The sequence below is a fragment of the Athene noctua genome, chromosome 14 (assembly GCF_965140245.1).
Source record: "Athene noctua chromosome 14, bAthNoc1.hap1.1, whole genome shotgun sequence".
NCBI classification, from domain to species: Eukaryota; Metazoa; Chordata; class Aves; order Strigiformes; family Strigidae; genus Athene; species Athene noctua.
The window spans coordinates 2,470,882-2,486,381 of record NC_134050.1 but is presented as its reverse complement, the minus strand read 5'-3'; the positions used below and the strand labels follow the sequence as shown (position 1 = coordinate 2,486,381).

Below are 15,500 nucleotides of genomic sequence, written 5' to 3'. Positions count from 1 at the left end.
TGCCAGGCAGTATGCCTGAAAATATCATTTTACAGTGAATGTGTTTTATTCGCTTTTCTTAACTAACAAAGTAAACGGTACCGTTTCTGTCATAGAGCAGAGAAGAAACAATTCCTCATGGCAGAGCAGTATTTCAATGGTTGTTAACATGACCATATTTTGCTTTTCAAGTAGGAATAGACTGGATATGTGGAGGGTTTTCAGAATTAATAAAACTGTCTTGAATATTTCCACTTGGAGTTTTTGAAGACCACTGAAACACATGGCCTTGCTATAATGACACTCAGGCCCTTTAAAATAATACAAGAATTCAGTTTCATTTGTCTTCCTTGTCAGTACCAAGGTGTCTCATTATTCCAGAACCAGTAAAATTTGACTAACTTTCTAACAATGTATTGCTTCAGGTACTGTGACACTCTAGCATTTGCAGTAACAACTGCAATTTTTCTGTTTATTTCAATAATATGAAAGTTTTTCTTTGGACTGGAACCCACACATATTAGCACAAATTTTAGACTACAGTTTTATTGTTTGGCAAATACTTCTGGGTCATTGTTCTCATTCAAGTAGTTAATTAAAATACTTATCTGGAAATGAATCCAGGGAAATCTTATGTATGTTCATTATAATGGTTTAACTTCTGTTTTCTTCGCGCCTTAAAAGTAAGGGGAATTCACTATTAAAAGAGAAGAAAAGTAATCCTTTATACATACCCATTGATGAATTATGCTGACAGCATCCTGAACTTCAGAGGTAAATATGTATGTGAAAACCAGAAGAATACTGAGTTCATGAATGATTCTGTTTCTAGGTCCAGTTCTTGCATTCAGTTTGTGTTGAAAAAGGCATTTTTTAATTTGCAAAACTTCCAAAAGCTTTCTGAAATAAGTGTCCTAGCAAACCTGTAAGCCAAAAAGACTGAAGTGGAATATGGTAGCTATGGAGGCTCATACGTGGAACCAGTCTTATTGAGCAGTTAGCCTCTTTCTGGAAATAGCGTACACTTGTTTAGTTTTGCAAATCCAAATAGGCATTCTGATGCATGGAACTGTGGCTGTGCATTTTCTTACCTCTTTCTTAGTCTTACATATCATGTATATTTTCTAGGGAGGAATGTAAATTGATTTGACTTACCCTTGATAACGTGATTCGACATGGAAACTTGTTCATTTTACATTTATATAGAGCTGAGAATAAATGCCTTGAAATCATTGGCAGACATGGCAGGATGGGCTTTGTGGTTGATAAGAACTTGAGAATGCCTGGCATAGTTGGTGATAAAAGGTGCTACCTATAACAGCAGATTTCCAGGATCTCTTTTGTATCCGGTGCCATCGGATGTATCTACTTTATGGAAGCACCATGGTGGGCACTTCACAACTCTTTTGTAATCTTATAACAAGTCGGCACCAAATAATCAAAACTGGGTATACAATGCCCTGAAGCGTGCTTGTTTCAGCTGTGGTGATAGAGCAGAAGCAGGAACAGCGTGCATAGATGAATGTGAAATAGAAAAGCTGAGTGCTTGAGTGAGTTTTCAGTGTGGTGATTTTTGCTAGGTAAACATCTTTTTCTGTGAGCCAATACGGATCCTCCACAGAACAGGTCATTGGGGAGACCTATATATCTAGTCACACATTCATTATGGGCTGCTTTGTGTTCCCTCTAAAGTCAGCTTCTGGTTTCAGTGGGTGCTTAATTTATCTCTAGACATCTTGGTGTTTGTTTTTCTTTTACGATCCACTGGAAAAACAAGAATAAAGGATGTCACATTTTCTTGCCATCTGTAATAATGTTTCTTCAGCTGGGAGATATTACAAGTTTCACCTATGTGAATCTTAAAAATATTAAGTGTTGCTTTTGAATGTCAAGTTACTGTCTTGCAACATTGCTTCTCTGTATAACGCTTGTTCTCATATTTAGAAAATTATAGAAAAATACGTTAATCCATTAAGTATGGAAAGTAAATATGATAGGAGAATATATCATTCTCTTGATTTAGAAATCAGCTGTGGCACAGTATTTGATACAGCTGCTTCCTTACTTGTTGGCCAGTTCTTCAAGGAGCAAGTTTTCCCGTATTCTGAATAATGGAGGAGTAAAATCAACAATATGTGTCATTTTAGATCAGGATTTAACTTGCTGTGGAGAATTTTTCTCTCTTGGTTATACCTATTCTTTAGACAGTGAAAGAGAAAAACTTGAAGACAGCTTTTTCCAAAGATACATATTAATCTTCAGGAAGCCATCAATATATGAATGTTTTGTTTGTAAGTGTGGGCAGTAAACTGACACAGCTGTTAAACTTTATTTTTTCACTGGTGTGATGAGTAATGTGGGATATGATCCTTTTCATAGTGATCCATTTGTTGTTCCTAGTTTAATGCTTTTAATCCGAGCAGATTCACTTACGTTGAATTTGCTGCTTCTAGCAGAAGTATTTTTCCTTTCTTTGTTTCCCACAGACACTTTCCTCAAAATAGCTACTGAAGCTTAAATTTATACGGAAGTACTTGATACTGTCAGTTCCTGTTAGTGTGAATTCAGCATGTTTGTGTTCACAGATGCAGGGTGGGTCATATTAAACCAGCCTGGTGATGTTTCCAGTTATTTATAAATTGCTGCACAAAATGTTTCAAAGAAGGAAAAATACTAATATGAAATTAAGTTTTGCAAAGTCAAAAAAGCTGTCTTTTTAGTATTTGTTTTTAAGCCTTATGTCTAAAGCTGAGTTTAGACTTCACAAAAGTCTTCATATCGCATTAATAAAGTTGAGGCAAATTCAGGAAAGAACTTTATAACCTGAGTAACCCAAGAGTAGATCACTTCATAATGAGAAATATTTAATCATAACAAATATATCTCTTAGTTTTGTCTGTGTCTGACTGTTTCTCTGTGTAGTGTAACCCAGACTTAAGCTTTTTACCTTAGAAATCTTGTGGATGAAAATTGTCTTTCCTGATTGCAGGAAATCATTCTTCTAGCTTGTTAACCCTCCTCCTTGTTCTGAGGTTCTGTTGCAGAAAACCATCTCGGGTATCTCAGTGTCCACTGGTGTCAGTTCCTCTACCAATCCTCACCTACTTTCATGTCTGCCCATTTTAAGGAACACTTAGTGCTCCCCACTCTTCTAAACCTGCAAAGTGAGTTAGTGCTGTACAGATTCATTGTTTTTACTCTGTATTCACATATTCACCCGTGTCATCGTGTATTTCTTTTGTGGAGTTTTTCTAGAGGTCAGAAATGCCCAGCAACTTGAATGCTACATGTAGCCTTGGTCGTCTCATCTCACAACAGTACAACAAACCAAGAAAAAGTATATAGGGAAGCAGCAAGTGTGTTGAAAAGCATGGATTGGGTTTATTCTGAGGAGAGACTTGCAGAATAATGGCTCTTCAGTTAAACAGGGTCATTGCAGTGGCGAAAGGAATAGAACTGCAAAGAGTCTGTAAGATAGTGGCATGAAAAAGTGAGCAGTGATTAACCACTGTTTGTGGTTGTTTCCCTGTAATGTCAGAGCATTCACTGAAAAATTATACTAAATGGATTTGAAAAAGAATTCGATAAATCTGCAGAGGGCCCTTCAACATCTAGAAACATGATGGTTCCTATCCAGTCTGTGTTTGTCAAAGCCTCATGCTTGCTGGTTACTGGGAAAGATAGAGCAGGAGACTGGTCACTATGCACCTGTGTTGCACTGAACATCATTAGAGACAGAGCACTGGGCCAGACAGACTTCTAGTCTGAATGAGCATGGCTGTTCTTATGGTGTCGTAAGAGTTCCAAAAATACACAGCTGTTTTCTGGCTCTGAGTCATATGATTTGATGGATACCTGTCTTCATTACACTACAGGCAACAATAAATAGAATTTGAGGCCCCTAGCACCAAGGACTGCATGGATTCTAAAAACTATGCCGTTTGGCTGAGGAGTGTTTGCTCTTTGTTGGCAAAGCAGCTGACTTTTACAACGATCCTCTGTGTGCATCGAGGGAGTGAAGAAAATGGACACTGAGCAAATTTGAAAATTGGACCTCCTTACATTTCTTTGAGACATCAGATCTTCTGGCCTTACGTGAGCACTGGCCTCCTTCAATGAAACATGTGGCACCTGCATAAATTAATGCAAAACCTCTGTTTCCCAGGGCTCATACACGCTTCTGCATCCCTAGTGGGATTTATACACATGTACTTAATAGATTAATAAAGTAAGCTATTAGTAGTGCGTGCTCTGCTGAGTTGTTCTGCAACAGCTTAATGGGCAAGAAGAATGATTTCCATTTTCAAAACTTACTGAAATGCAGAAAGGCAAACACAACCTGAACACTAGGATCTTCCATCAGCCTCATCCAGTAGGTTGTCATGGGCAGGCTGGGAAGCCTTTGTTTCAGAGAGATTTGAAAAAGCCTGGGAACTATTTATGAACCGTAAGAAATATTGATCCTAGTAAGTTTTAAAATGTGGGTTTTTTTCAGCAGTGTAGTTTGTATAATTTTTAGGATGTTTATAGAGGACAGCTTTGAATACCTTTGTTAATCATATAGACCTAATCTCTCTCAATTTCTGTCAAGGTCTTGTCCTCTGTTTTATTCTAGGGCAAAGAGTTCATTCATGCATGAGTTTTGTGTTTACTTTTATTACCATTTCTCACCTTTCAATTTACTGGAACATAAATTTACTTTCCCAGGATTGGTCATTATATCATTTCCTAGCTTAAATTTTTCAACTCTTGTGTGTTTTTGTTGGAGCTTTATTTTTTTTGGGGGGGGGGGTGGGGGGTGGGGGGTGGGATGCAGTTTTCCAGGCATTGAATCTGGATTTAAGTGATTTAGAAGACCTAGTTGAAATGTTGACCTTCATAGAAGGAGATCTGAAGCAGTGACCTTGAATATCTGAGACTAGAAGGGAAAGAAAAAAAAAAAGTAGTTTATTTCAAATGTCAGAGTTTTGGAGGTCTAACTCTTCTGAATTGTCATACTTTTATAACTAAATGTGAACCGTAGTGCCAGATCTGACTTTTCATCTTTGCTTTTATTTTAAGACCAGAAATGTTCACATTTTGGTTCAGAAACTTTCATGTATTTTACTAGGTAATGCTTTACTCAACTGAAGTTTAAATCCATCTATTCACTGTGTTTTTTAAAAAATTTTAACTAGCTAGAAACTGGAACTAGCTACTTGAAAACTGGACTCAAATAACCTTTTTTTCTTCACTTAATACAATAACAAGTAATAAATGCAATTTTGGGTTTAAGATTTGCAAAGTTGGAAGCTATAACATTTCCCTTTATACTGTGTATAACAAAAATGATAACAATTTAAAAACACACTTCATAATTTAATTTTAAGCTTTTATGAACAATGTTTAAAACAACACTGAAGGAATGAAGGGCTTTCTACAGTTATAGAACAGCTATAGAGAGGAGCTGAAGAAACCTCACTTTGCACATGCCATTCTGTCAGCATCAGTTTTTATATGTAAAGATGAGACTTTGTACAAACATGAGTCAGGAAATTTGGTTATGGCACCAATAACAACTGTAACTTAATATCCACGAGTCCTGTGGAGGAGTTACTATGAGGTGATTTGTGTTCTTAAAGCATCATGAAGTATCAGTCAGATCATTTAGCATATTTTTTAGGCTGCTTCCTTTTTTTCCTTCTCCCTCCCTTCCCCCAAAATTGAAATTCAGTCTCATGTTAACAAACTTAATGGGTTTATTTTTGAAAACAGATGTTTGGCTTTGACTTTGCTACTTCATAATGCATTAAATTTAACTACATTCAGTTCCCTTCATATTTTAAATCAAATTATTTAGTATAACATGTTTAAAAGCAGCATAGTTCTTACTGCTCATCGCTCTAACTTTTATCAGCAGCGCACAAACGTGGTGGTTTTACAGTGCCACGGTAATACCCAGCTGCCCCCATAAGTTAGTTTAGCATATTTAATTAAAGATCTTAGCTCATTTTCATCCTGGAGGTACTGTACTGGTACTGTGCTTCACCTAAGAATGTTCCTTCATATAAGGACTCCCAGCAATATGTTGACTAGAGACTTTACAAGTTCTTCTGCCGTCTACCTGAAATAGTTCAGTATCGGGTCTTTGTTCAACTTTGGCTAATCTACATTTCTCTCTAGAGCTTCCTTAGTGTGGACCCTTTACACTTTTTAGCTGAAAATATATTTATTTTCTTAATTCCCATTCTAGTTATTCTTAAACAAGACTCTATAGTCTTGTTTTTTATTTATTACATAAAGGGCAGTCAATGAAGGATGGTTCTGTTTACCCTTCTGCCTATTCCAATGAAGCATGTGAAGGGGAAATAGGGCAAGCAGTGTCTGTATTAACAAATAAATGAAATTCAAGGTGTAATCAGATGAATAGGATTTCTGGCTGGATAGTCCTGGAGGGTGCTGTGTAAGTAGTGTTCCTTAGGCGGTCATTCTGGTGATCATCAGAAATTCTTCTGTTCCCAGCAGCTGTGGATGGTTATTTAGGACTAAGGATTAACTTAAATTAGAGGTATGCCAAGTTCTAAAAGGCCAGGATCCAAATATGTATTTATAACTTTTTGATGGTGTCATGAGAACTCCTGAGCCAGATTGGAGAGCTGAATCAGGATTTGTGTTCCTGTGGGGTGACTGAATACAATACAGCATGTGGCTGGGGGAGAAGCAAGGTGGGAAATGGTGGGGGTGGAAATTGTGCACATTTGTTCATTCCAGCTCAGGAGTCATCTTGCAGATGAAAAAAAAAAATGTGGAGAACTTCTGAAGCCACTTGATATTTCATTATACCATTAAGTACAAAGCAATGCAATACTTGAATTTGAATCTTTAGACAGTTCACAAACATGTATTTTTTCATCCCAGGAATAAAGGTGGTAGTTAATTAGCTGTGTCTTCTAAATGTAAGCGGGATTTGTAGGCCGCCCAAAGCATTGACAGAAAGGCAAGATCTGGATTTCAAGAGTTTTTGTCAAAAACCACACCCCTCTCCATAACTGATAAAGTTGGCAACCACATTATTAGGAGCAACCTTGGAAAAACATCTGAGTTGCCTAAATGTTCATGTTCTTAATCTCTGGACAGCTGCTGGTCCAAGGCAGCCATGAAAGATTCAAATTTAATTAAGATTTTTCATAATTCTGAAGAACATCTTGCTCATAGCGAATACATCAGTTAAATATGACGTTCTTTTTGGACGCAGTAAGCTATAGTTTTACATACAGAAAGTAGGTTAAGAAATTTGCAAGGGATATTGTCTCTAAGCACTATAGTTCTAACAGAGATTTTTAATTTTATTTGAAATGCAAATCTCAGATTGGGATTTATAGGGTAAAGCTAGCTGAGCAAAATAGATTTAGGGCGTTCAGACTAGTTCGCTCTGTCTGCACTTCCTGGAAGATCTTATTACTTAGATAATTATAACAAACAGGGTTGCAATATCTTTATCTGTGGGCTGGGCTCTAAATTAGTATGAGACTGTGACTTAGAAGGCCAGATAATAATTTAGACTTACATCTGCTTAACAGTAAAAGTTTACCTATTAATAGTGAACAATTTTTACTGATCAAGCAAAAAAGTAAATTCTTCTTAGGGATCTGAAACGGTGAGTAGATTGATTCTTGTATTTTGCTAGTATATAAATTAATCTAATAAATCCTGAAGGTTAGAATTTGCTAATATTAAAGCTTGTACTATAATGTTATAGTTTTTGTTGAGTCCTTACCAAAGCTGAAACAACTTCTTTTTTCAAAATATATGTATTTTTTTTATATAGGTAGATAAGTCATGGTGTTCTGCATCTGTTGATGTCATTCAGGAATGAAAACTGTAAAAGGAATTAACATACCAGCAAACAGATGGATCCTGTCTGAGGCACTTGCCATGCCTTGGGACTGATAGAGGTGTCTTGTTATTTAATAACAATTTTTAAAAATCTACAATTGCAGATATTTCTGTAGGACTAGATCAGAAATGGTAACTGAAAGCGTGTGAGATCTAACAAGCTATTTTCATAATATTGCTCAGAACAAACTGTAAGAAGGGAGTGTCTGGGAAAGTAAGACTTGCCTGAAGCACAAGCAACAGGTCTGTCTAGAAAAAGATGTCAAGCAAGTAATATTACATTATCTCTCTGGAGCAAAGAACATTGCTTTTATTAATAAATCGTTTGATCAGCAGGTTTACTCTAGCTTAATGCAGTTAAGCAGCAAATGCACTGTGGATACAGGTGAGAAAACAGGCAGAGTGTGGAGGCTGGGAGGAGGTAGAAGACTTAGTTCTGGTAGTATTTTTCAGCAAAAACTTTCTGCTTCGTGCCAAGGTCTTGATTGAAGGTTATTCTATAAGTCAAATGTCAAGTTTGTAATACAATGTGTCAGCATTTTCTGTACCTTTTTCACTACAGATGGTCAAATACTATATTTGATGTTTAGAAGAAATCGTAGTCTTGAATTTCATGCTAGCAACAACTGTGTATTGCTGTAGCTGCTTTAAGCACATGGAGCAGTGGCTTAGAGCACAAATAAGGGTAAGCATGCAGTGCAATCTAGCAGTAGAAACTCTCCTATTTTTAGTATATTTTCACTCTTTTTCTCCCTTCTAAATTTGAGCCAGCCTACTGGTGGCCATAGATTTCTGGGGGAGTGGCTGGTGGCCACATCTGCCAAAGGAGCACGTTAGCCTAGGTGCCTCTTTGGCAGCTTCTCTCTGTAGGTGGCTTTTCCTTTTTCTGAGGTGATTACTGACATTATGGTTGCTTTGAACTAGGAGATAGATTGCGAGTTGAGAATCAGGTATCTCTATAGCATTTAGTGAATCTACTAAGCCTACTGGCAGGTAAATGTGGCAACAGAAGATGGAAATCTACCAAAATCAACAAAGGGAAGGAACAGAGTCAGAGGGAGTGTCTGTAAAATTCACATGTGTAAGCATTCTGAAATTTTAAGTTTATATCATCTGACTTAATGACTTTCCAGATAATTCTGAGCATAATTTGTGTTATTGCCAATGCCGTTGAATGAAATAGTTGGGTCAGGTGCATTTTGGTGAAATTCAGTTACATTTAGAAGTGTTCATACTTAAATTATTGTTTTGACAGAAATGGAGAGACCAAAACCAACCATTCATTTACATTAATCTTTCCCTTGGGTAACACTAAAGATTTTTCTTCTCTTTTCTGATAAGGGATTCTCATATTCCTCTTCAGATCAATTTGATCTGAAGTTAATTAATAGCTTACCCATTATGACAGTCTATAAATGGCAGAGCTCAAATTAGAAGGTGGCAGTTTGACTCTCATTCCTGCATCCAGCCCTGTGGATAGTGTAGATAGTGGTGTTGTATACGTTGACAAGAATGGACATAGGGCTCACACACCTTACTGATAACACTCAGGTTATTAATAAATTTATAAATTTATAAATTTATATTTATTTAATTTATATTAAATTTAAATTTATAAATTTAATATTAACAAATCCTTTGTGTATAGTTCACCAGCAATGTGGAGAAACACCTGCATCTCGGGATTCTTCATTTGTAAGAGAAGCAAATAATTTTGACTTGTTAGTGAAAATTCTCTTTTTTTGATTGAACATTTCTTATGGTGCGGTCAGTAATTTAGACTCAGCCTTAAGTGTACTTCTAGGGATTCTTTTTCCTTTTTTTCCTGACGGTCCCTCAAACAAAAGATGGATAAGCTCGTACTTTAAAGCTGACTTTATCTTCTGGCTGCTGATTCTACATTCTAGTGTTTAGGCAGGCTCCAACTGGGCAGGTAAATATGGGTGGTTTAGCAACCCGTCATGATTAGTTGTGGTGGCCAGCATCTGAACTGTCACTGGATGAACACAGCGCAAAAATACTTTCATCTGTGGGAATTGCCATTGGATATTATTGTAGTATTTATTTAAATTCAAAATAATTGAATTCTTACCATAGGTAATTGCATGATAAATACAGATTAATGATCGGAACAATTGCCGTAGCACTGGAATAATTGGCCCCACAAACATGTGCCCATTGCTGATACATTTATCTACAACCTGCATCATTTGAAGGGTGTCTCTAGTCATTGTCAGACAGGTGTCTTTTGTGGTGCTCAGCTGTCAAAATTGAACAGGTTTGAATCACAGATTTAAAAGCTTGCTGTATCAGGAGGTTTAATGTCAGAAGACTGAATTGCATACTTCACGGGAGAGAAATCAAAATTCTATGACCCTTTAACAGCTTTGTCAGTATTTTGAGTTGTGTGTTAGAGCACTGCAGAAATGATGCACAAGTACAATCCCTGTTCATCGCTGTGTGGGCACTGGTTTCATACTTCACCGATGAAGTGATGTGCAAAAGAGCCTATTTCAGAGAGGATTTTCTTACTGGCAGTGAAGTGGACAGCGTAAATTCTTTTCTCTTTTGAAATGTCATCTGTTGACAGTAGTGCATGCTACATGACTAAGAGTCCAGCAACACCAGCTCACAAACAGACTAATTTTGGACCGTTTTGTTTGTTAGCCTTAATGTCAGATGGTAACATTGATGTCTTTAATCCTGTTTTAAAGAGGCAGCAGTAATTTCAGAAACTTCATGCTTGGGGCATTTTGGTTATTGGAACAGAAAGAACTTTATTTTCAGTGTCATGTAAGAAGTGGCAGAAGAAAGTCTGAATGGGGATATAGAAAGGAGGAGTAAAAATTATTTCCAAGTAGTCTTTACTCTTAAGGCAGCAATCAAAAAGCAGAGTTCCTATGGAGTTCTGCCTGTAGGTTAAGCGTGTTTTTCCCCATGTGTTCATTCCTTCATTAAAACCTAGTGAATGCTCTTTTTCCCTACAGTGCAAAAGGCTGAAATGCACTGAATTTTAAATCTAGGAAACTATTGTTAAGGATGAAGACTAGGGGAATCTCAAGCTTCCAGTATTTGAGATTTTTTTTGTCTTGTTTCCATCTGCATTTCCTTTTTTTAGCAAAATATCTTTAAAAAAAAAAAAAGGGAAAAAAAATTACAAATTAAAACTTCAGAAATCCCAAGTCATCTATCAAGAATACAAACCATTTTATTGGTTTTCATATTACTGGGCTGTATTTTTGCTAGTGTGGACTTGCTTGCGTGGCTTAATTCATAATGTAACAGTGACATACTTTCCTCTCAGGTCTGGTTTAGTGTAATAAACATGGTTTCTTCTGTCTTTTCTGTAGAAAGAGTAAAATTCTGAAGAATCTACAGATGATGGCTTCTGACGCTAGTCATATGCTGGAAGCAGCTTTGGAGCAGATGGATGACATCATTGCTGGTATAATAACGCTTTATTTTACGCCAAACTATTTCAAGATTTAACTATGTTTGTCTTTTTCCCTCCTGCAATCCTGGTTTTGTTCTTTTTTTTAACCTTTTAAATTATTCTCAGTTTGTCAAGTTCTCTGTGACATGCAGATTTCTCTGGTTCAGCAGTCGTGTGAAGAAAATTTAAAGTAAAGGGAAAAGACCCACAATTTCACTCAGATGTGTGAATATTGAAGTAAGAGAGATTTAATTTGCTCTAATGCTATATGGTGGCTTAAATGCATCTTAATTCATGCGAAAACTTTCCGTATTGTATGTGCTAGTCTTTTATTTCAGTTTGTCTTTAAAAAAAGTTTTCACCAAGGCTTCTGGTTAGCTGCATACCATATATCTGTTTCTTACACATGCACACATATATATATAAATAGGTGTGTATATATATATATAAGTATACATAATTTTATTTATGATGTGTATATTTAAAATATCTTCTAGCATATCTAGGAAATATATAATAAAATATCTTTTAGCATATCTTCTTGTTGGCATTATATCCAGCAGTGGAGCTATGATTTTCTCTTTAGGCAGCTATCCACTAGAAAGGCATCCGATGCAAGACACAATTTGCTGTCTTTTGGTGATTTCATGGTAAGGCAATTAAAAAAATCTTCTCTCAACATTACAGAATGTTCTCTATAAGAAGCAAAGTTGATTTCTGTGGTTAGGACTCAGTAGCCTTGGGGTTTGTGCTCACACACCGTTCAGTATGAGCTCCTAAAAGAAGTATCTGGGTAGGGCCATGATCTCACTTGTGCACAATGGGAAAGCATTCACTAAAGCTTTATAATTTTAAATAGTGACACCCATGCTGTGCCTTCTTTTTAATTTTTTTTCCCTAATGATGAAGAAGATGACATCAGCCTCTTCTTGCTGCGTTTGTGCTGCTTCCTGCTTTTTTTCCTGCTCTTCTAGTAAAGCTTTCTATCCAGGGGCTAATATGGGGCTTCAACTATTGCAATCAGACTAGCCATGATTAGTCAGGAAGTCATTATCCAGGATTTTTAGTTTAAAGAATCTCTAGATTTTTTTTTTTTTTCCCCTCATGCACATATGAGTCTTCACTTTAATCTAAATGTGCAAGCTTTAACAGAGTGCTAAGATATACAGAAGTGTAAATGTGAATATGTAATAGGTATAGCTCCACATATAAATTTTCACACCAGTCAAACAAGTTCCAGGCAAATAAGAAAATTCAGATATGTATTTCTTTCTCCCTTCTTTTTCTGAATGCAAAACCTTATTCAAACAGGATTTTAACCAACACAAGTTAATTGGGATTTTATTTTTTCACCTCTCACAAATTAAGATAGTCAGGGAAGCATTGGACTTCCCTGAGATATGTAAAGAGAGAACAAGAAAAGCAAGTCCCAAACCATAACTCGTGAAGTAAGGAACTGAAATCATTCCTTAGCCATTGCAAACCCTGGGTTATGATCCTGGCTAGTGCTATAAAATAGCTAAAGTAACATAAAAACCTGTGTCCCTTTAATTATGCTACAGAGACTGTGCTCACCATCATACGTCTGGAAATTTTAACTCCGTGTTTCTCTTCTGTGATGATTTATTCATAGCCCAGCACGTATGGGTGATAACATGGATTCACTGATGATTCCATTCTTAGAAAAATCAAGAGGAAGAAAAATAGGCATATTCTATTTAAATGGGTTTTCAGATTAGACATTTCCTTTCTTCCATCAGTTGTCAGAGGTTTGTGGTATGTTTTCGTCTGAAGGAGGGGGTTAGAAAACTTGTCATGATTTTGAAGATTTTCAGGTTTGTCATTCCACAGGATTTCGTCTGCTTCAGATTAATCTTTTCTGTTAATAGATCGTGCTTCCAACATAATCTCAAGTAGTCCACTATCTCCCCTTATGAGCAATAAAAGACCATGTATTCAGCAAACAGGTCTATCGCCTTGCTTATCTCAGCAGTGCTGTGTTTTGTTTGGAAAAAATTTCAGTTTTACTTGAAGGTGCGATTTCATATTCCCTTCCAAAAAGCTTTGCAGACTTACAGGCTGTATGGTTTTTCCACTGAGAGGGCAACATTGCTACTCAGTAGCATTTCCACAAATGGGAGCTCTGAAAAATGGTTGTTGTGAGGCTAGTTTTGGGTAAGGCAGTAGTTGTTTAGAGTTGGGTATTTTTTCCATCGTATGGAAACATAGCCTTGTAGTACGCAGCGGACCTGATTAAATGACAGTATATGACTGCCAAAGAAAATCCCACGTTTCCTCTAGTTTCATGCTAGAAAAATCATTGAGGTTGGAAGCCAGGTTTGATTTTTTTGTTTGTTTGTTTGTTTTTAATATTCTTTTCATTTTCCCCACTCATTTTTCACAGCTGTTTGGTGGTGTTGGTGCCTCAGCTCTAAAACAAAAAGATTCAGGCATGCTAGTGGTATGTAGAATTTGTTTCCTCAGTGCATGGATAGGTCTCGAGCAAATTTGCAACCTCTCCATGAGAGTTGGCTTTATGACTTCACATTACTTAAATTTTTATTCTAATGTCCATTGATATTCAGTATAATATGAACAACAGGCTTATATAAAGATGTCTAATGGGAAGAGAACCAAGATATTTCCCAGACAATGGGAATGTCAAGTCTCATCAGTGTTAACTGAATACTTCCCATGTGATCTCAGAATTTTATCTACCTGTACCAGTAAAAAAAATCATATTGATTTATTCTTTTACTTATTTTTAGTTATAACATAAAGTAAAAATTTAGGTGGGTGGGAAAGTTGTTTACCTTACTTTATTATTTTCCATTACTAGACATAGATAAGACATTTCAAGACAGGTTGAGTGAAGTCTGTTATGGTCGTTCTCTTCTAGCTAATGTTCTGTGTATTCCAGAACTGATTCTTGAATAGTCTGGTATGATCGAAGGACCAAATATATCTGCTGGAGCCTATACTTGGATACAGTTATTATCCCAATTTGTCTCAAATTGAGGAACACAGTAATTATTCAAGTTTGAGTCTCTCTAATTCAATCCAGTAAGCTTCTGTATGCAATTTGAGCAGGGACTGGAAAACAGGAATGTTCTCTTGTCCTGCATGGCGAGAGGCAAGAGAACAATTATAAGGTAGGAAACGCCTTCAGAGGGAGGACCAGAGGACTGTCATGAAACAAATCAGGACTGAGAGTCTTCTAATTGCAGAATTATATATACCATAATGACCAAATATTGGACAAATCATCTATGCAAATGTAGATGCTCTTAGAATAGTCTGGAAACAGCAAAATATCAACTGTTCAGAGCTTGTGCTATTTCAGTTCATTGTATCCAGTTTCCGTGGATATCTCTAGGCAGCACTGGATTCAAAGACTAAGGCTAAACTTCACGACTGTTGAAAACTTAGGCAGCTGATGAAAAAGATGTTTTCCTGGGAATGAAGCCTCAGGGCGTACTGGGAGAGCTATGCTCTTGGCCTCAGAAACCTTTGCTTTAGGCACAAAATGAGCATTAATCACTATTTTAGAGAAGTGAGAAGTCCAGAGATGTGTAACTTGCGTTGGTTAATTTTTGAAGCTTGAGTAGATGTGTATATATACATATGTGCAAAACCAGCATTCTCTCTGTTTAGTGATAAAACAGTCCTGATTTTTTTAATTAGCTGTAGTTATTACTGAAGTATTAGTTATTATTAAAGTATTAGATTGTGGCCTTGTCCTTTAAGGTAAGATCTGAACATACAAATACATATTACACACATTTACAGATTTAAAATTCCTACTTTTAGTCTTCTAATTTTAAAAGTCATGTCCCTTGTTTCAAATGTTAACATAGCTCATACATGATCCTGATTAATCCAAATAAAAAGTAGACTGTGCATCTTAGTGCAATACAAAATGTATTAGTGTTTGAGTGCATGAGGGTAGGATTGTGAAGCAAGATTAACAAATTGAATTTCATTGGCCTTGATCAAATTTGACAGATAGGTCAGTGTTCCCAAGTCTTTTATGCTTCAGTACATCTGTACAGATAACCCACCCTCATAGCTATATAAATTAGGCATGCTAAATGATTAGCCTTATTTAGTCTTATTTGACTAAAATAGCAAAAAGGGCTAATGTGATTGTCAATGAACATGACTTACCCATTAGCTAGAGTGACTTGCACTCCAAACAGAGGCTTTGTCTGAA

The 15,500-nt window shown here is 36.4% G+C and overlaps 1 protein-coding gene across 1 annotated transcript in view; it reads left to right on the top strand.

Moving 5' to 3' along the window:
- The window catches only part of PPFIBP2 (PPFIA binding protein 2), a 105,220-nt gene that overhangs the window by 7,200 nt on the left and 82,520 nt on the right, over nucleotides 1–15,500 (top strand). Inside the window, exon 2 of the mRNA XM_074918039.1 lies at nucleotides 11,205–11,299. Within this exon, the coding sequence (XP_074774140.1) occupies nucleotides 11,233–11,299 (67 nt within the window). The 5' untranslated portion in view covers nucleotides 11,205–11,232. The remainder of the gene's footprint in view (nucleotides 1–11,204; nucleotides 11,300–15,500) is intronic.